This window comes from Aulonocara stuartgranti (assembly GCF_965226115.1).
Source record: "Aulonocara stuartgranti genome assembly, chromosome: 1".
NCBI classification, from domain to species: Eukaryota; Metazoa; Chordata; class Actinopteri; order Cichliformes; family Cichlidae; genus Aulonocara; species Aulonocara stuartgranti.
Window position 1 is genome coordinate 4,689,690 of NC_138939.1, and position 22,901 is coordinate 4,712,590.

General features: G+C 38.7%; 1 protein-coding gene across 3 annotated transcripts; it reads left to right on the top strand.

The window, feature by feature from the left end:
- The first annotated feature begins 1,126 nt into the window (after positions 1 to 1,126).
- LOC309715675 (adhesion G-protein coupled receptor G1-like) lies at positions 1,127 to 22,265 on the top strand. Of its 3 annotated transcripts, XM_082548976.1 has the most exons (15): positions 1,127 to 1,205; positions 5,638 to 5,712; positions 6,955 to 7,073; positions 9,175 to 9,250; positions 9,408 to 9,549; positions 10,255 to 10,374; positions 11,063 to 11,188; positions 11,311 to 11,356; positions 13,717 to 13,811; positions 16,317 to 16,435; positions 16,660 to 16,928; positions 17,016 to 17,103; positions 17,393 to 17,522; positions 17,680 to 17,836; positions 20,898 to 22,265. In XM_082548976.1, the coding sequence occupies exons 2-15, from the start codon at positions 5,705 to 5,707 to the stop codon at positions 20,990 to 20,992; spliced, it is 1,590 nt and encodes a 529-aa protein (XP_082405102.1). In that variant the 5' UTR covers positions 1,127 to 1,205; positions 5,638 to 5,704; the 3' UTR covers positions 20,993 to 22,265. The 3 variants fall into 3 exon arrangements, with proteins under 3 accessions (XP_082405102.1, XP_082405101.1, XP_082405103.1); XM_082548975.1 differs by lacking the exon at positions 1,127 to 1,205 and having other exon boundaries at positions 5,606 to 5,712; XM_082548977.1 differs by lacking the exons at positions 1,127 to 1,205; positions 10,255 to 10,374 and having other exon boundaries at positions 5,606 to 5,712.
- The last annotated feature ends 636 nt before the right edge of the window (positions 22,266 to 22,901 follow it).

Sequence of the window (22,901 nt, forward strand, 5' to 3'; positions counted from 1 at the left end):
AGCTAAAAAAAAACCCCAAAAAAACCCAATAAGAAATTATTCTTATTAACAGCTGGTAGTTATATATAACAGGAAATATTAAGACTGTCTCTAGTCACCCTTACTGTTTATTATTATTTAATATTTATAGCTTCTTTTTAAAGAAACGACTGTATGATGGGTTGTCTGTTAGCTTTTCTGACTAAATAAAGGATTAAAGGAACCCTCCTTATCACAATGTAGCATCAAGCCAACTTGATTTAAATGAACCTCTGGGATATCGAGCTGGTCAGTTAACTACTAGAGAGAGTGGTTAACCACTTTCAGCTGCTTTCATGTTAATGAAATTAACAACAAATTGACTGCTATTAGTTATCAGGATGAAATCCTAGTCTCCATTGTCAGACCCTAAACTGGATCAGTGTGTCCTGAGTTCCTTGTGGCGCATGACAATGTCTGGCATCATGTAGGGAGAAAATGCAAGCAGTACCTGAAGGATGCAGAATTTGATACCACTGACTGGCCCATACTTGTCTGACCTAAAAATTAAAGGAACAACAATCTGATGCTCCCAGGAGCTCAGTAATGCCCTGGTCAAGATCTGGGAGGAGATCCCCCCCAGGAAAGTATCCATCATCTGATTAGTATTAGGCCCCAACATTGTCAGGCATACATGCAAGCAGATGGGGGCCTAAAAACTACTAAGAACCATTTAAAGTTAGTGCAATTAAATTTTTGCAAAATGGACTACCCTCTGACATAATTTTTTTGCTTTCATCTTTGGGTTCTCTGTGAATTCAGACTTCGATAGTTTAATCATTTTAATTTCTTTCAAACTATGTCTCATGATTTCATTAATAACACATTAACCATTCCATATCAGTATTGCTTTTTTTTGCCATTGACATCTGTTGTGTTATCAAAGTGTTCCTTTAATTCTTTTGAGCAGTGTATTATATTGTATTGTCATTTACTAAAAGCATATACTTAAATTCATAGACAAACACATTTCTCTAACTGTGCTAGTTTGTATCTAATCATATTTGTTATTTTACATTTGACAAATCAGTTTGGGCAGAGTAACCGTGATAGAGCCAAGAAAGACATTTGTACCCTGCTGGGAGTCATGACTCTGCTCGGTATTACCTGGGGCCTGGTCTTCTTCTCTTTTGGATACCTGAGCACTGCTGGTCTCTACCTCTTCTGCATCCTGAACTCACTGCAAGGTCTGTTGGCCTCTCTGGGTTTTTATTACTGGATTTTTAGTAACACTGTTTATCTGCATCTGAAACTCAGTTTTTAAAGCCTTACGATGTAACTACAGTCCAATGGCTCATGGTTTGCCAGACACAAAATATTTGAACTGGTCAAAAAGGAATCACTCCGAGGCTAACAAACATATGAATGGGTACATGAAGGTGAAAATCATACATTTTTCATAGCAAGTAATCCAAACCATCCAGCAGTGTATTAATGACTAACCTCGTGTTTGAGACGAATCATCTCAGGTGTTCTCCTGACTAATGTTTGGTCTTTTTTCAGCATCTTGTTCCTGTCATTCGATTGTATTTGTCTTTGCCCTCTCTTAGCGTTCTCTTAGTTAGCATTCATCCTCCTGCTTCACTGTGTTTATATTATCCTAACCATAGCTCTGTAGCTAGCCACCACGTAGCACACCATGATATACCAGCTAGCTCAACTTCATTAACCCTACAAATGTTGCTGCTGTTTAGTTTCTTTCCTTCATTTATGTCCAAAGTGACATCAGAGCTGTACGTTTTAATTTTTCAGAAATCTCTCAGTCAGAACAGTCTATATCATCTTTAAATGGAAACTAGAGAGCTAACTTTCTGCTAACTTCCAACTCCATTAAACTTTATAAATCCTGTTTTTTATACACATCTCAGAGTTAAATGACATTGTTAAAACAGCCACACTTATCATTTCATTAAAGATAAATAGACAGTTTTTAACTCTCAGTGATGCTGCAGTGTTTTTTGAGTTTGGAAACTCAAAAGGAGTTTGGACCCGGAAACAGATAATAAAGATTAGATAAGATAACCTTTATTAGTCCCACACGTGGGAAATTTGTTTTGTGACACCAGGAAGTGGACAGTGCAAAAGTTATATAGCAAAAATTAGATTACAATAAAAATAAAATACTGTACACAACTGTACAGAATAGAATAAAATAAAATACTATATGCAGTAGAATAATAGAATAAAATATACAATATGATAAAAATAGAATACAAATGCTGTATACATCCATCCATCCATCCATTCACTTCCGCTTATCCTTTTCAGGGTCGCGGGGGGCGCTGGAGCCTATCCCAGCTGTCATAGGGCGAGAGGCAGGGTACACCCCGGACAGGTCGCCAGTCTGTCGCAGGGCCAACACATAGGGACAGACAACCATTCACACTCACATTCACTCGCACATTCACACCTAGTGACAATTTGGATTATCCAATTAACCTATCCCCACAAGCTGCATGTCTTTGGACGGTGGGAGGAAGCCGGAGTACCCGGAGAGAACCCACGCAAACACGGGGAGAACATGCAAACTCCACACAGAAAGACCCCGGCCTGATGGTGGCATTGAACTCAGGACCTTCTTGCTGTGCGGCAACAGTGCTAACCACTGTGCCACCGTGCTGTATACAACTGAGTAAAAATATAACTTTTTCAGAAAAAGAGTATTGCACTTAGTGTTATTGCACATGTGTGGATGTGTGTGTTTGATCAGTTGGAGTCTTTGTTGTGGAGTCTGACAGCAGTGAGGAGGAAAGACCTGTGAAATCTCTCTGTCCCACACCGTGGGTGCCGCAGCCACTGAAGGAGCTGCTCAGTGATGTCAGAGTCTCCTGCATGGGGTGGGAGATGTTGTCCATCAGGGATGACAGCTTCCACCATTCTCCTGTCACTCACCACCTCCACTGGGTCCAGAGGGCATCCTAGAACAGAGCTGGCCCTTCTGATCAGCCTCGAACTTAGGAGGGGGATAATATTGTTTCCAATGCATTTCTGTTTAAGGGAAAGAACTTTCTATTATACATGGTGCTTGAGTTTTTTATGAGAGAGAAAACAAATATGCTCAAATGATAAGTTTTCACAATTTATTATTAACCGGTTAGACTGGTTCAAATTAGTTTGACATGGCACCATGGAGTATGTCAAATGTTCCCCACTGTGTACCCTTCCTTCTATTTCAGGCATCTTGTATTTAGTTCATTCATATGTCTCTGTTTTCTCTAGTTAGTTATCTCACTTTCTGTGTTATTTTAGAGTTTGTGTTCCTTGTTTGTTGTCTTGATTCTTCTTCCCTCGTCAAAGTAGATGCTTCTGTTCCTCTCTTCTCAGTGTTTTTTTTGTTTGTTTGCTCCTCCCTAGTCTTGCGTCTCTCTTCAGCTTCATGCTTAGCTAGTGTGTGTTTTTAAATTCTAGATTTTTAGACTTCACTTTCCTTTTGTACTCACTCAAAAAATGACTCACTTTAGGTTTAACGCACTCTGTCTCCACATGCTTGTATTTTGGTCCTTCACAACCTACAATCTGCACATTCTGCAGATTCTGACACACAGATGAATTACTACTTTCATTTTCAAGTGTGCGTACTCATTGCATCTCCTGTATACAGTCTAAACTGTTTTTTCTCTTGCTCTTTCTTGTGCCATGCAGGTTTCTTCATCTTCCTGTGGTTTATGATGTCACTGAAAAAGGCTAAAACTGCAGTTACTAAGACAAGCAATGAAACACGAAGCACCAGCACCTAGCTTACACACAACTATGTGCTTCTGACATATTTTTTGTCCTTGTCTCAGTTCAATATCTCAATATAGGGTGGAGAGCCACCCTATCCCTAACATCACAACAACCCGCTACAAGTCCTCGTTCTCAAGCATCCATGAATCTTGTCTTCCTCTTTTCCTCTTACCTGGCAGCTTCATATTCAGCCTCTTTTTTCCAACATATCCACTACCTCTCCTCTGCACATGTCAAAACCATCTCAACCTTGCCTTTCTAACTTTGTCTCCAAACTGGTTAACCTGAGTTGTCCCTCTGATCTACTTCTTTGTTATACTCATGGTGAAGTCAGTCCACCCTGGTCACTCCCAAAATGGTAATGGTAAATGGCCTGTATTTGTATAGCGCTTTTCTAGTCCCTAAGGACCCCAAAGCGCTTTACACAACCTGTCATCCACCCATTCACACACACATTCACACACTGGTGATGGCAAGCTACATTGTAGCCACAGCCACCCTGGGGCGCATTGACAGAGGCGAGGCTGCCGAACACTGCCGAACACTGGCGCCACCGGGCCCTCTGACCACCACCAGTAGGCAACGGGTGAAGTGTCTTGCCCAAGGACACAACGACCGAGACTGTCCGAGCCGGGGCTCGAACCGGCAACCTTCCGATTACGAGGCGAACTCCCAACTCTTGAGCCACGATCGCCCCCAAAAAAATCTCCCTGTCTACTTCTGGCTACTGTCTTTTTTTCAGAGCTGCTGCATCCAAACCATACATCACAGCAGGTGTCACGACCATCTTGTAACCTTCCCTTTCACCCTTTTCACTCTTGCTGCTGTCCTTATTTCACAAATCACCTGTGACACTCTCCACCCACTTCAGCCTGCCTTCGCACTCCTCTTCAATTTTCTTGTGTGTTGTTTGTTGCTTTGGATGATTGACCAAGTTATTCAAACTCATCTAGTTTTGCTATGTCTGCTCCTTACAGCTTTACTGTAACTGTGTGGGCACATCCACTTGAGATACATGTGGGATAAGTCTGGGTTTGTGCGGCCCACACAGCTTCAGAGTTCATCTGGACCGACCCACTTTGGGCCTGCACAACCTTTTTTGATGGAACATATTATTAAATAGGAAAAGGTCACCTAACTGTGACCAGCTTGTTACTGCATCTGCTTTTAATGAGTCTTAAATGCAAAATATTTCAATGAAATTACCAGGAAACTATTTATTTTTCCTTGTCCCTAGTCATCCTATTTTTACTCTAAATAGATGAAATGACACAAACACACAGTCATTAAAGGCATGCAGAGTAGACACACTTCAGATGTGTCCACTAGCCTTTAGCACGAAGCTTTAATTTAGGGTAATGACAATGTCAAGTTTCATCACTATGACTTTGTTGTTCATGCTTTGCAATGCAAATCAAGGTTTTTATTCAAAATGCAAAACTTTAACATGAAGAGATTAGATACAGCTAGTTTCTCACAGACTTTAACTTTGAATTTCATTCTTGTAACAACGGGAGGAAAATTCCAATATACATAAATTGTTCAGCTTAATCTCTTTTTGAAATCAGAATTTGGATCAGTTTTATTACCAATTTTATACACAAATAAGGTATTTGTCACAATTTCATGGTACTTCATGGTACTTTCTGTTCAATTTGACCTGCTTTAAGGGAAGAAGTAGCTTGAAAAGAATGTGTTTTAGTGCTGAAAATGTGAACAGTGTTCAGTATTATATTTTAATAACGTCATCCTGTATTTGCTGCATGCTCAGTAGTGACAAGGAAGGGAAGACGTGTATTTTTAGCTTTCTAGCACGTTGATACTTCCGCTTTCTTACTTAGAATGTCATTTACATTTGTTTCATCAACTTCCTTTACACCTCTTCCTATTCAGCTCTTTTCCCCCCCTGCTGTCACTTCTGCTGTGTTCTCGGTCCTGATGAACTGATTTCCACAGCAACATGCAAAGGTAGGCTACGCTTTGGTTCACTTTAAAGTACATTACACTTTTTGTGTTGATGCTAATAACAAGGATTAAAAAAATATACATTTTATTTCAATGTATTTATTAGGATTATTGGTAATATTACTAATAGTAGAAGTAGGAGGAGAAGAAGTTGTATAAGTTTTATTTCTTAATCTGTGTTTTTTTTTTTAAATAAGTTGGTGCAGTCTCTAAAACTGGACATCTTTATATAGAAAACATCTTGTGGAGTAGCACTTTGACTGACGAGTCTTCAGGGTGATGGTGTGAGAGCTTTGGTGGCTGTCTCAATATCTCTACATTGACTAAAGGTCTTACTTTGTCAAATAGACCACAATGATAATTTAGCTTTAAATATCTTTGTAGTATTTGAATTTCAAATTGTTTAACAGTATAACATTAAATCGATTAGTGTGCTACAGTACAATGTAAGACGCTATGACATGGAACCAATACCATCTCACATGTGTCCAGTTAGAGGAATTTGAACATCTGAACCTGTTACTCATTTACAATCAGTTTGCTGAATGGTTATAAACAGTGTTGATACTGATAACATGTAATAAGTTCTGGTCTGTTACATTACCACTGCATTCATTACTCATGCTGCATTCCAATCTGCAGTAATAGGTGGTTTGCCCCTGTCTTTTGAATATAAGATGTGGGAACATTCCTTGAATTATTACACCTACTTTTAGTGGAAATGCAAAAGTATTACTAATATTTAAGAATGAAAACAATAAAGAATTAAGAATAAACATGTAGTTAAGGGTATGGGATGGCCATACATCAAAGGAACATTGACTTTCAGTTTGAAACAGGAGCGAGGGCAGTTTCCAAAGGTTTGATGACCCCTCCATCCACCGAGACCTCCTCTTGTGGTGCAGTTATATGGTTATATGGCTCAGTACCAACTTAAATCCTTTTATCCAATCATACATTCTGTAAGACAGTAAAACATAACACTTTTTCATTCCCCGTACTGTACAATCAAATTACCGTTTTTAATCAATTAGAAACCTTAACTGCAGTGGGAATGATTTTCTGTCTACCTTCATCATAATGGCAACAAAATAAAAAAAGACAAATAACATAATGCTTGAATAGCTTTGTAAAATAATGCTAATCTAAATGAATCAACTAATTTAAATCTGAAAGGAACTTTGACAACATTTGACGGAAAAGCATAGATTTTATTTTTCATTCTAAATGTGAGTCTCTTCACAGGAAGAAGAGCTGGATATTCTGGTGGCTGATGTCTTTTGTGTCTTATGAAATGCTTTATGAGAATTGGGTGTCAGGACAGGGTTCCTGTGAGACTATGTGCAATATAACATCTAACATAGGTAAGTTGTTAACTGCTGTAATAAAATAATTACTTAAATCTGGGGACAGCAGACAATTCAGCTTCTAACCCAAGAAACAAGGGGTGTGAGTTATTTACTTTTCCTTTTGCCTTTTATGAGTTTATATAAACTCGGCTTGTTTTCTGTCAGTCTTTTAGCTACATGTGTTTATTTCTCTCCTACTCCTACTCCTCCTCTTCTATTCTACCACAGCCCTAAAATGTCAGACATAAAATGCTATGTCCCTTTAAATCACTTTACTACACTTTAGAAGAAAGGATTCAATCCTCATTTAAATGTTCTTTAAATTTCTTTAAGTTTAAATTTCTTTAAGTGTTTTAGTTTAACTAAATAAACTAAAACACTTTCAAATCACATGAGCCAATATTTTATTCAGAACAGAACAGAAATAACACAATAGATGTTTAAAATGAGACATTTTTCAGTTTTAAGCACAAAATTAGCTCATTTAAAATTTGATGATTGCTACAGGACATGTTTACAATAGTGTAGCATCTGCTCTTCTTTTCAAAACATTTTGAAGACGTCTGGGCATCAAGGTTTTGAGTTTCTAGGGTTTTGGTGTGGGAATTTGTTTGATGTAGTTTTCATTTAATGATGCACCTCTATAGGTGAAAGATTTGGAAAGCAAGCATAGCAATTCAGCACCCAGACTCTTCTCCGATGAAGCAATGCTGTTGTAATAGTGGCAGTATGTGGTTTTGCAATTTCCTGCTGAAATACAAAAGGCCTTCCCTGAAACAGATGTACTCTGGAAGGGATCATATGTTGCTCTAAAACCTTTATGTATTTTAGTTTATAAATCTTTTTATCAGGATTTTGTTTATATACAGAAAAAAGAACATATTGCAGATGACAGTTCCAGTGTCACTGGTGATGCCCTCCACTCCCGCCACCCAACAAGTGGCTCCAAAGCTAACCCGAATAGAAGGTGGTCCAAAACCTTTCAACATTCACTGTTTCTTCCAAAACACGCAAGTTGCCCATACTGAATGCATTTATTCCAACACATATCATCAAAGATGCTGACTTTTGAATTGAAAGCTGATAACACGCTGGAATGTCTCCCACTCTTTAGCCTGGAGGATGAGACGTCTGTGATTACCAACTATGTCAAATCTGGACTCGTCTGGCCATAGAAAATGTTTCCATTTTGAAACAGTACATTTCACAGATATGACGCCGCCTCTCGATCATGTTCAAACATGGCTTCCTTTTTGCATGACAGAGCTTTAGTTAGTATCTGCAGATATCATATCAGATTGTGCTCATCGACAGTGGTTTCCTGGGCCCCTTAGTAATGTCAGTGACACAATCATGCCGATGAATGATGCAGTGTTGTCTGAGGGCCCGAAGACCATGGGCATTTAATAAAAATTTTCAGCCTTGTCCTTTATGCACAGAGACTGTAGCACCTTCAGTGTAAATGGTTAAAGACGCATCTCCAGTTTCTCTGAATCTTTTGATGATGTCATGCATTGCAGATGATGATGTTGAGGAACATTTGAAGTATTCCACAATCTTTTAAGGTACTCTTTCACAGACTGAAGAGCCGCTGCCCATCTTTTCTTCTGAGAGACTCTGGCTCTCTGTAAGACATCCGTTTTATAGCTTATCGTGTTACTTGCTAGATGTTCTCCCAGCTGAAACGTTTTGATCTTTCTTGCTATTTCAGCCATTGTTTGTGACCTGTATCAAGCATCAAGTTTGAAATGTAAAATTTCTCAGTTCAGACATCTATTATTTATGTTTTGTTGTAAATAAAATATTAGCTTGTGTGATTTGAAAGTCTTTTGGTTCTCATCTTTGTCAAAATTTAACGAACATCCCTACTTTTCTGGAATTCATGTTTTATATACTATAACTGGTTTTGAACAGCCATTTTTCTTACATGGTGATATTGCATTTAAAAATGAACCTTTCAACTCTGCTTCTCACATCTCCATTCCCCTATAAATGTCTTCATAACGAAATATGAAATTGTATAATGTTTTAAGATTAAACTTTCATACATTCTGGGGACATGTGGGTGGTTTAATTGTACAAGGGTAAAATGTGTGTTCTTACATTTTCTCTACAGGTCGTAATCATACAGAGTGTTGTATGGATTATACAGACAAGGTTTTGAGAACTGGAAACCGCACTGATGCTATGACGTAAACATTTTAATTATTACACAAAATTTTCAGTATTTAAAACAAGATTTCAAATTTGTGTGTTTTTTTGTGTTTATTAATTATTTTGAAAAAATTACATTAATTAAAGGATGTAAATCATTAATATTGTTAATATTTTCCTATCCTCCTCCCCAAGAGCCATTAGGACTCTAGAAAGTGTTCTAGAGAGAACAGAGGTGAATGTGAGCATGCAAGTGTGTGTCAAAACTTTTGTGGCGCTTCTGCACAAACCCAATGATACCTTTGGAGGCCTTAAAATTTATGCTGATGACACACAGGTAAAAAAAAAAGAACATCACATGATCCTATTGAACAATGGTTTGTAGTCAGACTCAAAGTGTAGCCAGAAATACCTACCAACTACTGAGCTGATATTTGGATCCAATTTTGAGGTTGGGTCAGATATTGGTTAGGACCTGCTTTTTTAAGGTCTGATACATTGTAATAAGTCTAATGTTCTGTTCAAGATAATTATGGGGAACTTAATTACATCGAACAGGTAATTAACTCTTTGTAAAAAAGGAAATAATGGAAATAAACGTCAAACTAGGAAAGCTTTTATTAAATTTATGACAACGTCTTGGCATTACCTTGAGTGTTTTACTCCATTTCTATTTGTCAGCTCAAATCTGTGTGCAAGGAAGTGAAGAAAAATTCAGCCCACTTTTCTTTACACATTGTTTATTTCACTGAAGTCTGTGGGCATTAGTTTATGTGCAGATTAAGGTCTGGATAGTTATCAACATTATATTTTTATATTATAATTATTATATTTCTTATAAAATATTATATTTTACATTTTATTATACTTTTTGTGAAAAAGTTGGGAAAGTGAACTTTTAAATTCAGTTCACTTTCCAAACAGCAACACCATGACATCAATGTATTTTATTTACAATGTCAGTAGCAAGGGTTGCATTATGTTACTGCTATTCACATGCAGTTTTTTTCTTTCTGTTCTTGGCATGTTGATGCTGATACAGGTAACACCAGATGTGCCTCTTCTCAACAGTAAAGTCCTTGTCCAGCTGCCAAGAGAACTGGATGCTGGACCGAATAACAAGATTGTGTTCTGCATGTTTAAATGGCCTAAAATGAACGAGGTCATAAACTACATTTTCTTATATAACAATATGTAGGAAAAGGATTTGGTGAGCTATAGAACAATAGGATTTTTTGCCAATTTTGTATTTACACATTAAATTTAAACTACCGCGAGGTTTTGCTTGTTTTAGTCTAATGAAATAACATTTGGATTTCAGGTTATATTTTTTTCTTATTTTTACCACTTGTTAGGAAATATGTATTTCTAGCTAATTTAGTAATTCTTTAGTGTTTTTGGTGATTTTAGTCTTTAGGTTTTGTTACTGTGCCTCCTTTGTCTCCCTTGTGTGTGTCTAGTCATCCTTGTTTCTATTTTTGTGTATTTCCTGGTTTATTTTGACAGTCCTGTGTCCCGGGTTAGAGTATTCTGTTTTGCTTCCTCCCCGTCTTGTTTGTCAGATTAGGTTCAACTGTTTCTCCCTTCTGTTATGTATTCCCTTTTTAGCCTCTGTATTTATTGTGTGTTGACCTTTTATTGATTAATAAAATGTAAATTAGTACACATATTTTTGAAGGAAGCTGGGTACACAAGGAAAGAAAAATCTCATTTTTAACTAAATGTAAATTATTTGAATATCAAACAGTGCATCTAGATCATTGAGTAGTGTGTTTTTCCCCCCGAAACTAATATTAAAACTGTCTTTGCAAAATTGTTAAACCAGCTGACAAATTTGCATTTTATTGTAGAGCATTTTTGAAAGCCCACATGAAGTATATGATCAAAGACTGGTTGGTCTGAGTGTGCAGAACAAGGAGATATCAGGACTGCAGGAGCGCATCAACATCACGATGGAGTTTACCAAGAAAATCGACGTAACTATGCTTTTTTTGATCATTTATTTCATTTCTACCTCTTGTTACTTTATTGCATAATTAATTGATACATATAATATGCTGTACATTTTGTACAAACATGAAATATGTTTGTGTCATAGGAAACTCAAAAACCCTCGTGTCATTTCCTTAATTATTCAACATGCAGTAAGTAACAAGCATCACATCTGTCATGAACAGTAATGTACACTGCTCAAAAAATAAGTAAAGGAACACTTTTTAATCAGAGTACAGCATCAAGTCAGTTAAACCTATGGGCTATAGGTGTGGTCAGCTAAGTAGCAGAGGGGGTAGATAATTTGGCGTTAATAAAATTAATACCAGGTGTACTAGATGGATAATAATGAGACAAACTCCCAAAAAAGAATGGTTTTACAGTTGGTGGACACCGATATCTTTCCATCTTCATCTATTCTGTTTTTTCACTAGTTTTGCATTTGACTGGGATCATTCTCATTACTGTTAACATGAGGACATACATGAACCCTACAAAGGTTGCAGAGGCAGTCAAACTCCTTCAAGATGGCGCATCAAGACATGTCATTGCCAGAAAATCTGCTATGTCTCCCATCACACTTTGCAAGAGCATAGAAGAGATTCTAGGAGGCAGGAGGTTACTTTAAGAGAGCTGGACAAGACTGTTAAAGGTCCTTAATCCATAAGTACCACATGTGCCCTTTGTGTAAGGAAGAACAGGAAGAGCACAGATAGAGGCCTACAAAACGACTTCCAGCAGACCCGACATCCTCAAGTAGGCTCATTGATGCCTTTGTCCAAATCTGGGAGGAGATCGCCAGGGACACCATCCAGTCTCATTAGGAGCATGCCCCAGCTTTGTCAGGCAAGCACAGAAGCATGTGGGGGACATATGAACTACCAGTGATGGGAATAACGGCGTTACAAGTAACGGCGTTACTAACGGCGTTACTTTTTTCAGTAACGAGTAATCAAACTAATTACTATTCCTATCGTTACAATGCTGTTACAGTTACTAACAAGAAAATGCGGTCCGTTACTATTTTTCAACAAACAGACGGTTGAAGCTGTGTTCAGCTTACCACATCTTGTATCAGTTGCATGGAAGTAGCTGACTACATAAGTAATCTGGACGCTACAGCTTTAAGCAGCTGCGCGCGCTCCCGCGGACGGTGATCACGATCACTGTCTAGCACAACACCTGGAGCTAAGGGGGCAAAACAATCGCATGAGTGCTGCTGTTTGACTGAGGAAGAGTAAAGTAGCTGTGGTAAGCCAATCACATGACCACTTAAAGACAAAGCAACAAGGTGATTCATACCAGTTTATAAATTGCGTTGATAGGCCACATAAAACCAGAGTCATGATAAACAATAGATACGCGGTGTTTTTCCTCAATAGTTTCGCAGCGAGACCTCTGAGCAACCCCCCCCCCCAGAGAGAGAAAGACAGCAGAAAAAGAGGGAGAGAGAGTTTTGAGATGTGAGAGAATTGTGACGTTTAGCGTCTTTGGAGTGTGTAGTTAATATGTTGTCTTGTGTAGTTAGTGTGTAGTGATGTGGATAGTTTTGTGTTGTGTGTCAGAACAATGAGGCGACTGCTGTCTCCAAATAGAAAAAGGAGTGATACACCTGCTGCTGTCAGGCCTGCAGGTATCAGGCTGGGATGTTCTCCTTTATAGTGGACATAAATTGTGTTTTTGGAGTGGAACAAATAACTTGTGTGGCATCTTATTGAATGCAGAACAGCTGGTTGTTCTGTAATTGAAATGGTTATTTAAAAAAAATCAAGGTAAAAGGTAAATTGATGAATTTGTTGTTTGCAAAACTTGTGCATAGGATTTTAAAATTGATCATTTATATTTGCATTTAAAGTTCTGAAATATGATTCATTAAACATGTTTGTGGTTGTTAAAATGTAACTTTTTCTACTCTGATTTTACGTTTTTTGTCTGATTTTAGATCAGTTGTGTTAATACAGTGTGTCTAAATGAAAACATAACTGTAAATTCAGACACGTGAGGTTGTGCTTAAAAGGATGATACCAAACAAGGCAAAGTAAATAGTTTTTAAAGGTGAAATGTGGAGGGAAAATCAAAAGTAGTTTGAGTAGTTAAAAATGTTAACTAACTAACAGTTACTAACTTTTTTGGAGAAGTAACTAGTAACTATAATTAATTACTTTTTCAAAGTAACTTCCCCAACACTGCGAACTACTGAGTACCATTTTGAATTGGTATTCAACCCACTGTAGGTTTATATTTCCCTTTCTATCAAAAAATGTGGGATCTGTTCATTCTTAACACATTACCCAGTTGATATCATTATAGATAACCAGCGTGATTCTTTTCCCCCTCAAAATCTGATGTGTTTTTAAAGTGTTCCTTTAATCTTTTTCTGAGCAGCAAGACACCTATTTCTTTCATAAGTTGGACTCATTGGGGTTTGTGTTTTCACTCAGGGCCCCGACACTGAGTTGATGTTCAGAAATTTAATCTTTTGCATAATGGATCTGTTTGTTTTGTTTACCAGATTTTAGTGAGGATGGCTGCCTCACACACTGGACACGTGGTCAGACTAACATCACCTGTTCCTGTAACCACCTCACATACTTTGGCGTCCTCATAGTAAGATTGGACTCATTCATTATATAAAGAGGGATTCAGTGAACTGCAAAACAAAGTATAAATACAACATCTTGTAAAGAATTTGAGAGCTCTCTTGTCCTTCTGTCTGTCCATCTCTTCTCACCTATGTCACCAAACATTTATCTGAACTGCTTCAAACTTTGCAGCTGAATTTCTTGGGTCTCAAGTTAATGTGTTACTGAGTTGATGTTCATCAGATGAGTGGTTCTCATATAAGTCTGTTAAAAAAAAAGAAGAAGCCATTCTCCGTCAATTGGTTTTCCCCATGTATTTCTGGCACAGCATGCTTGGGAGGGGCACATTAACATATAGACATGTTTGTTTGGCTAGCTTCACAAGGACATGCCAGACCATTAATCAATCTACCTTAATTTTACCTCAAACCTTCAAACAGGCTTGTCAAGTGATGTGGGGCAAAAGACAGCAAGCTTAAAAAAAACCCCAGCAAAATTTAGTCATAGTGGTGACTGAAAGACGCACAGCTTCTCAGAAAGATAAGTGTTTTAGATTTCTTCTTTAGATCTTCGGTTTCCTCAGTTTCCTTTATCAGAAATGGTGATGAAGTATTAATAAACCCATAAACTTGCACAGCTACACACACATACAAACACCCACCCACACACACACCCACACACACAACAATTCAGGAAATCCGCATGTGATATAAATTTATAAATTAAAGTGACTAAAACATGGGTAACTGTGCGCTCATTGTATTAGTACAACTAATGAAAGAAAAAGCCAAAAGCATCTTTTATATGTTAGCAAATCTCTTTATCCGGTGTGTGAAAGTAAACAATGTAGTTTGCTCTCTGCATGCAAAGAAAAGAAACATTTTGCCATGTTACTGCACATGTATGTAATAAATGTGCAGTTTATATAACCTACACATTCATTGAATGTAAAAATTATGCATGAAAATACAGTAACAAATATGATTTGTTATAAATGTAGATACGTTAGTTGTGCATTTCCTTCTTTTCTTCTTTTCAGTTTGGTTTCATTCTTGATGGTGCCACCAGATGACACCAAACTGAAATGATTTCTTGTACAGAATGTGTTCTCCCTTCACCTGCTCTGCTCAACTTGTTTTCAATCAAATTACTATCCTGCCCTGGTCAGAGCATGGCAATGTTACATGCAACTGCTAAGGGCACAGTCTGGCTTGCGGCATAGCCCATCATTGCACCTTTATTCCTCTGACCGCACTTGAAAACACTGCAGCCAAAACTATCCACACTCACACAGAGAAAGTGTTTGCACTGTAATCACACACACAGGAAGTGTGCAGTGCTGTCTGTTATTGCATGCCGTTCCTGTATTGCTGCTATGTTGTATTGCTTTTCATGTTAATTGTTTGTGTGTGTTGCTCGTGCTTGCTTACCTATCGTTTGCCTCCGTTTGCCTCTGTTGTTATGATTGTATGTAGCATATTTATTTAATGCTTTATTTTATTTTTCAGATGTATTCAGCTGTTCTTTTAACTTTCTTTTTAGCCCTGCCCCCATTGTCTTCAAGGGACTTGTACCATTAGGAATAACAAGCATACTTATTAACTTAATGGGTTAAAGTTAAAGTTACAGTGTAAAAATAATAAGTAAGAAAGTATTTGCTTCTGGAATGTGACTAATTGTTATAATTAGGGTTGCACCGATACCCATACCGGTATCGGGTATCGGCCTCGATACCCCATTTTCTAAAGTACTCGTACTCGTTAAAAGTCCCCCGATATTGGGGACCGATACCACGGTCTGAGACCTGTCTATGTTTGAGCGGCATGTAAGGGGTTAATCACAGGCGCCGAGTAAATACCGAGTAAATACCTCTCAGCCCCATGTAGGAGTGTGGAAAGTGAAAGTCTTTGTAGCTCAGTGTCACACATTATAGATGAAAACAGAAACAGTCTGACTGAGATAATGCAGAAAAGCTACTTTTCTTAAAAAAAAAACTGCCACTCACTTATTCTCTCCATTAAGTGAGTTATCTTAGACATGATGTTAATACCTACCTCAGTTGCACTGACTGCCACAGTTCTATGTTGGTGGATGTTGTTAGTTTATTCAAATATTGTGCACTAAATAGCAAAGATGTTTATTAATGCCCCTTGTGTTGTCCAAAGCGGCAGAGTTTAAAATAAACTGAAAACAATACTTGAGTTGCACTGTCACTGTTTAATTTTTTTTTCATAATTATTTATTCTGTAATATGCTGCATACAACATGCTTTTCATTTTAAATAAATGCTCTTAATTCCAAACCAGTCCCTTGTTTGTTTGTTTTTGTTTGTTTTGGTTTTTTTTGTTAAATTATAGGACTAAAGCTGTTACCTGTAAATTTAAATCATGTTTTTATTAAGTACTCTGTATCGGTATCGGCGAGTACTGAAATGCAAGTACTCGTACTCGTTTCCAAAAAGTGGTATCGGTGCATCCCTAGTTATAATACAAATAGTGAAAGATGATATAATCACGTGTTTTCTCCACAGATACCTGATCCTTCCATCACAAAGAAAGACCAAGAGATTTTAACACACATTACTGTGATCGGCTGTAGTATTTCCCTTTTTGCTTTGGTCATAGCCATTTTGCTCTTTATTACAAACAGGTAATAAATTCATTTTTCATATTCTTCCCATCTTCATCAGTTCTTCCACTCGTTTTTAGTACCTCCTGTAATCTCATTTGCTTCAGTTCCTGTCCTCTTTTTCTGAATCATCTCTTACAGCAAATGCTCTCTTTATTCTGTACTTATCACTTCATCTTTTCTTTCTTCTCTTTTTACGGCCTACTATTTCTCCAGTTGTGATACAGTATGTTTCTGTTTGACAGAAAACTCAGACAAGATGTCTCTATGAAGGTCCACATCAACCTTGTAATTGCTCTGATGCTCCTCAACCTGCACTTCCTGCCCAGTCAGGCAGCGGCAGCAGGGTCTTCCTCTGGACTTTGCTTATACATGGCTCTTTTACTTCATTATTCCCTGCTGGCCACTTTCAGCTGGATGGCCTTGGAAGGTTTCCACTTATATCTTCTCCTGGTCAAAGTCTTCAACATCTATGTCAAGAAATACCTGCTCAAACTCAGCGTGGTGGGATGGGGTGAGTGGAATAATTTTAATCAGGAACCTGTCATTATCAATCTGGAAATGGTATGGTGAATAATCTTTTTTTTTTTTTTGGCTCCAGGCGTCCCTGCAGTGATTGTGTCAGTGGTGGTGATCATAGACAGAAAGTTTTATGGTCAGGTTGCTCTGGAAACATCTAACTCTACAATGTAAGATTTGCTAGCATGTAAATTCAGGAATAGTAGTTTACATTTACTTATTTACTTATTAATTGTTTTACACATGGGTTTTTGTATACATGCATGTTTATTTTTTTAAGGGAGAATCAGAAAGCTTCATTTCACCAAGCATCTAACTTGCTAAAATTGAAACATTATTTCCTTTGTAGCCCTGGGGATGCTTTTACTACATAGATCTGCATTAATGTGTCTTTTACAGAGCACATTGTTAATTTTTCAGTTTGTGAGGTTAAAACATGATCTGCTCTTTTTTTAATAGATGCTATATAACCAATTCCTACGTGAAAATATGGACTACAGTGGTACTGTTCAGCTTGGTGTTCCTTTTTAATGTAATCATGTTTGGGGTGACAATCAGACGTGTTTTGATTCTCCACCACACCAGAGAGGTAATTCTGTAGTCTTAAAAGAAATATTTAATCCATCAGTGTATCCATTTGAAACCCAAAACCAGCAATGAATGAAGTATTTTTTTTATGACAATTCAAGGTCTCAAACTTAAGATTGTGTGTAACCTGGTATGTCATTTTATATTTGGCAAATCAGTTTGGGCAGAATAACCTTGAGAAAGCAAAGAAAGACATTTGCTCCCTGGCTGGAGTCATGACTCTCCTCGGCATTACCTGGGGCCTGGTCTTTTTCTCATTTGGCCTCCTGACCACTCCTGTCCTCTACCTCTTCTGCATCTTGAACTCACTGCAAGGTCTGTAAACACACACAATCATAGCGGCAGAGTTGACAATGTAGATTGCGCCCACAGAAAAACTGTGATTAAAGTTTCTAGAAACTAGACATATTGCCATTTTCACAGTTTATTAATTCAACAAACAGGGTTCTCAGTCATATGTGCTAAATCTCGCTTTGTGGAAGTGCATGTTGGAGGATAGAGTTCTGGCCCAGACTGTGGAGATATGGGACTGCCACTGGTTGCAGAATCTCATCTCAATATCTCTGTTCCTTGACATGGATGAAACTGATGACAAGGCTTGCTTTTCTAGTAAGGGAGCTGCTGCCTCACAACATCACACTGATTCCACCAAACGCTGTCACCCATGGTGCAGCAATCAGCACATCATTCTCTGTGTTTGCTCCACACTTTCACTCCATGCCTTAGGCAGATTCAGGACACATTGCTGAACATAACATTCCTCTACATGATTACCGCCCAGTAGCACTCACCCCCCATCATCACTAAGTGCTTAGAGCGACTGGTCCTAGCACACTTCAAATCCTGTCTCCCCCCCACCCTGGACCCCCACCAATTCGCATACCGCCGGAACAGGAGCACAGAGGATGCAGTCTCCATCACAATGCACTCTGTCCTCTCACACCTGGACAACAACAACACCTACGCCAGAATGCTGTTTATAGACTTCAGTTCAGCATTCAATACAATCCACCCCTCACAACTCATCAGGAAACTGACAGACCTGGGCATCAGTTCCCTCATCTGCAAATGGTTACTGGACTTCCTGACCAACCGCCCCCAACATGTCCAGCTGGATAACCGCTGCTCATCTACCATCACAATGAACACCAGTGTACCACAAGGCTGTGTGATGAGCCCTTTCCTCTACTCCCTCTTCACCCACGACTGCAGACCTGCTGATGGTTCCAACACCATCATTAAGTTTGCAGATGACACCACGGTGATTGGCCTCATCAGTGACAACGATGAGGCCGCCTACAGGGAGGAGGTGGATCGTCTGGCTGAGTGGTGCGACAGAAACAACCTGCTGCTTAACACCGAGAAGACCAAGGAGCTCATCGTGGACTACAGGAGGAATGCTGACCCACATCCACCCATCCACATTAAGGGGACGGCTGTGGAGCGTGTGAGCAGCTTCAAGTTCCTGGGAGTCCACATCTCCGAGGATCTCACCTGGACGACCAACTGCTCCAAGCTGGTCAAGAAGGCTCACCAGCGCCTCTTCTTCTTGAGGACTCTGAGGAAGAACCACCTGTCCTCAGACATCCTGGTGAACTTCTATCGCTGCACCATCGAGAGCATCCTGACCAACTGTATAACAGTCTGGTACGGGAACTGCTCTGCCTCAGACCGGAAGGCGTTGCAGAGGGTCGTGAAAACTGCCCAGCGCATCGCCGGAGCACCACTTCCTGCCATAAAAGACATCTACAGGAAGCGGTGTCTGAAAAGGGCTGGGAAAATCATCAAAGACCCCAGTCACCCATCACATGGACTCTTCACCCTCCTGCCCTCTGGGAGGCGCCACAGGAGCCTCCGGACTAAGACCACCAGGTACCGGAACAGCTTCTTCCCCACAGCTGTCAGACTCCTGAACTCTGCCTCCTGACATCTGACCCACGTTAAACTCATGGACTGAACATACACACACCCACAATGGAGAACTGTACCCTCAAACACAATAATAACATGGACTGAACCACCACTCACAACCACTAGCACTTTATATAGCCTCTGTAGAAACTATCTACACCCTCACTTATCTTAACTGCACTACTGTATAGCTCTGTGTAAATAATCATTCTGTACATTCGATAATCTTTAATCCTACAACTGTTTACAACTTGCATAGTTCCCATTTCTGTATAGCTGTATATCCCAGATTCTGTAAAGTTATTTATTTCATATTCTGTATAGTTTTTCATATTTATATCCTGTTCATAGCCTGTACATAGCTTGTACTCACTACAGCCTGTACATACTTATAGTTATAGAATATTCACAACATACTTCATACCGTGTACATTATAACATACCATAATAGACCCATTTCTGTAATATACTCACATATCTATATTATTGCTAATATATATTGTAATATATCTATATCACTAAAGCACTTCTGGATGGATGCAAACTGCATTTCGTTGCCCTGTACCTGTGCATGTGCAATGACAATAAAGTTGAATTCTATTCTATTCTATTCTATTCTATTCCAGTGCAGATGTTGCTGACACCAGCTTAAACAGGCTGGACTGTGAAGTTCAGTCATGTTAAGCCCTGTGAGTCTGGGATAGGCGGCTTTCAGCCTATTCAGGATTGTCTGAGGACAGAGTTGTCAGCCATATTGTCCTGCAAACTTTGCCTTGAAAGTCTGTCTGCAGTTCCCAAGTGCTGACAGAATGAGGACACAGTCTTTTTGTGGTGTCGTCTTCTTTGGACGCCCACTTTGTTGGTATTGACAAGTTTTTTTATGGGTGGACACACATACTCAACTCTGCTGCTTAATACACAAATGCATTTTCCTTATAGATACCATTTAAGGGGAAGTAATAGTATAAGACTTGTGAAGTTTAGGGCGCACATAGCTCAGTAGGTAGAGTGGCCGCCCCCATGATCGGAAGGGCGGGGGTTCGAATCCACTGAGGTATGCTTGCTCAGAGGTATGCATTTGACCCATACCTCTGGGCAAGGTATGGGTCAAATGGAGAGAGAGTGCTTTCCCCATGGGAATCAATAAAATCCACATTATTGTTAAATGTCTGCCGTGTAATAATAGACTGTAAATGTGATGTTACTTTCCATTATAGGGGAGACATGAACTCTCTCTTCTGCCTAATGAGGACCAATGAACTATTTAAGATTTTTGTTAAAAATCTGTTTATGTTGACTAAAAGATAGGTAAGATTTTGTGTTGGATATGGATACACAGTGACTTGACAGAGATTTGACACAGATGCATTATTAGAGCCAATTTCATGAACTCATCCTTTTCCCATCTAAACCTGAACATCTCTCTCTCTCTCTCTCTCTCTCTCTCTCTCCTTTGTGACTGCAGGTTTCTTCATCTTCCTTTGGTTTGTGATGTCACTGAGAAAGGCTAAAACCTCGGCTACTAAGATGAGCAGTGAAACACGCAGCACTAATAGCTAGTAGCAACACCTCCATAAGAGTCTGTGTGTGTTGGTATAATTCATATTGTGATACAGTGTCAACATGATCATTTCTTTTTTAAATCATGATGTTTATTTATAGAACAGCACAGCAGAAAAGGCAGCTGAGCAAGTGTGAACATTAATGTTATGTTTGAAGTTTTATTGATGAAATACATGGAGTAAAACATTTGTGGTAAGGAATTAATCTCTCGTAAGAGCAACTTAGAGGATGGTTTTCCTATGCATTGTAAGCTTTTCCATATTTGAGCAGTTTTCTGCCTAAAGTCAGTCATTTACATACATGCATTTATAGAATGTTTTATAATTATCTCAGTTATAATTTCTTATTATTTTAATGTATATTAAACAGCAAATTTGTATCTGAACATATATTCTTGCATACCTTGAGTGCCAGTATTAAAAGCATAATCATGTTACTGCATGCTTGTTTAGCCCTTGACAGGAAAACAATTATGGTTTACCGAGTTTATGACTAAAACTGTAGATATCAATCCACGTTAAACCAATCAGATCTGAAAAGTTCCAACTTGACTCCTTAAGAATCAACTGATATTTATTAATTTGTAGAATACAATTCTAACGTAATGCAATATGGTCAGAAAGATTTTTACGTTCATCAACTGATAAAATTTAGAGTTAAAGCCATCTAATGCCAAAATCTTGTTTTATTGTCAGTGGCTGGGTCTGTGACCCAGCATTCTCAGTTTATGTTTTTAATTTCTTTTGTTATATTTTGAGATAATGTTGAGTTCTAGGGTTATTATTAGTTTGCCTTGAGTTTTAGTCTAGGTTATGTTTCACCTAGTTCTTCTTTGTTAGTCAGTCATGTATTTCTTGTCTGCGTGTTTCATATCGTCAAACCTGTGTTATCATGTCTACGTCTCTCCATGTTTGGTTTTTTATTTTGACAGTCTTGTGTTTCCATGTTCAATGTATATGCTTATTTTTACTTTTGTCCTGTGGTGTCATTATGTTCATTCCAGTCAGCTGCTTCCCCATATGTGTATTTCCACCTCCTCTGATCACCTCCTGTGTGTATTTAGTCTGTTTTTTAATTCAGTCTTTGTCATGTCGTCTGTGTTCCTTCCTCCCATGTGACGTCAGGTTAAAGATTTCATGATTCTGTTCATGTCACTTTTTTAATAGTTAGTTTTCTCAGTCTAGGTTTCAGTTTAGCTTTTCCCTCGCTTTGCCTTTTTTTGTATTTCATGTTTAATCAGCCATAATAAACGGCGCTCCTTTTGTCTAAACTCAGGTCCGTCTCCTTCCATGTCTGCACTTGAGTCCCCCTTCTCACTTCCTCTTCTCACTTTGTCCAAAAGACAAAACTCCTAAACACAAACTTAACAATGTAGTGTATGCTGTACAGCAGGGGTGCTCAATACGTCGATCGCGATCGACCAGTCGATCGCAAAGGTAGTATTGGTAGATCGCATGGCATTAAAAAAAAATAGATGCCAGCCTATCATCCATCCCGTCCCTTGATTGATACAGGGAAGCCAGTCAGATGACATCGGATTTTTTCTGACGCTTAGGTCGCTGCGCATGCGCAAACAGCGGCGCGAAGTGTAGTAAAACTGACAAGCTAGCCAGCGAGTTAACTCCAATTTTTAGCTCTCGGTTTTTTCTCTTAAACCTAAGAAAAAGTTAAAAATGAGTGAGGGAGCTGGACCAAGTAAGAAGACAAAAACGTATCACTTTCATACGGAATGGGAGGAGGACTTTTTTTCACAATGTCATTTTCGAAGTGCGTTTGCCTCATCTGCCAGGCTGCCATCGCAATGCCAAAGAAGGGAAATGTGGAGCGCCATTTTCGAACTGTTCACGGAAAATACGACACTACATTCCCGCCGAAAAGCGAGCTAAGAAAGAAAAAGGTGAAGGAA

Coding starts and splice junctions, on each gene's coding strand:
- LOC309715675 (XM_082548976.1), top strand. Junction 7,074..9,174: donor CAATATAACATCTAACATAG/GTAAGTTGTTAA, acceptor TTTTCTCTACAG/GTCGTAATCATACAGAGTGT. Junction 17,837..20,897: donor CATCTTGAACTCACTGCAAG/GTCTGTAAACAC, acceptor TTGTGACTGCAG/GTTTCTTCATCTTCCTTTGG.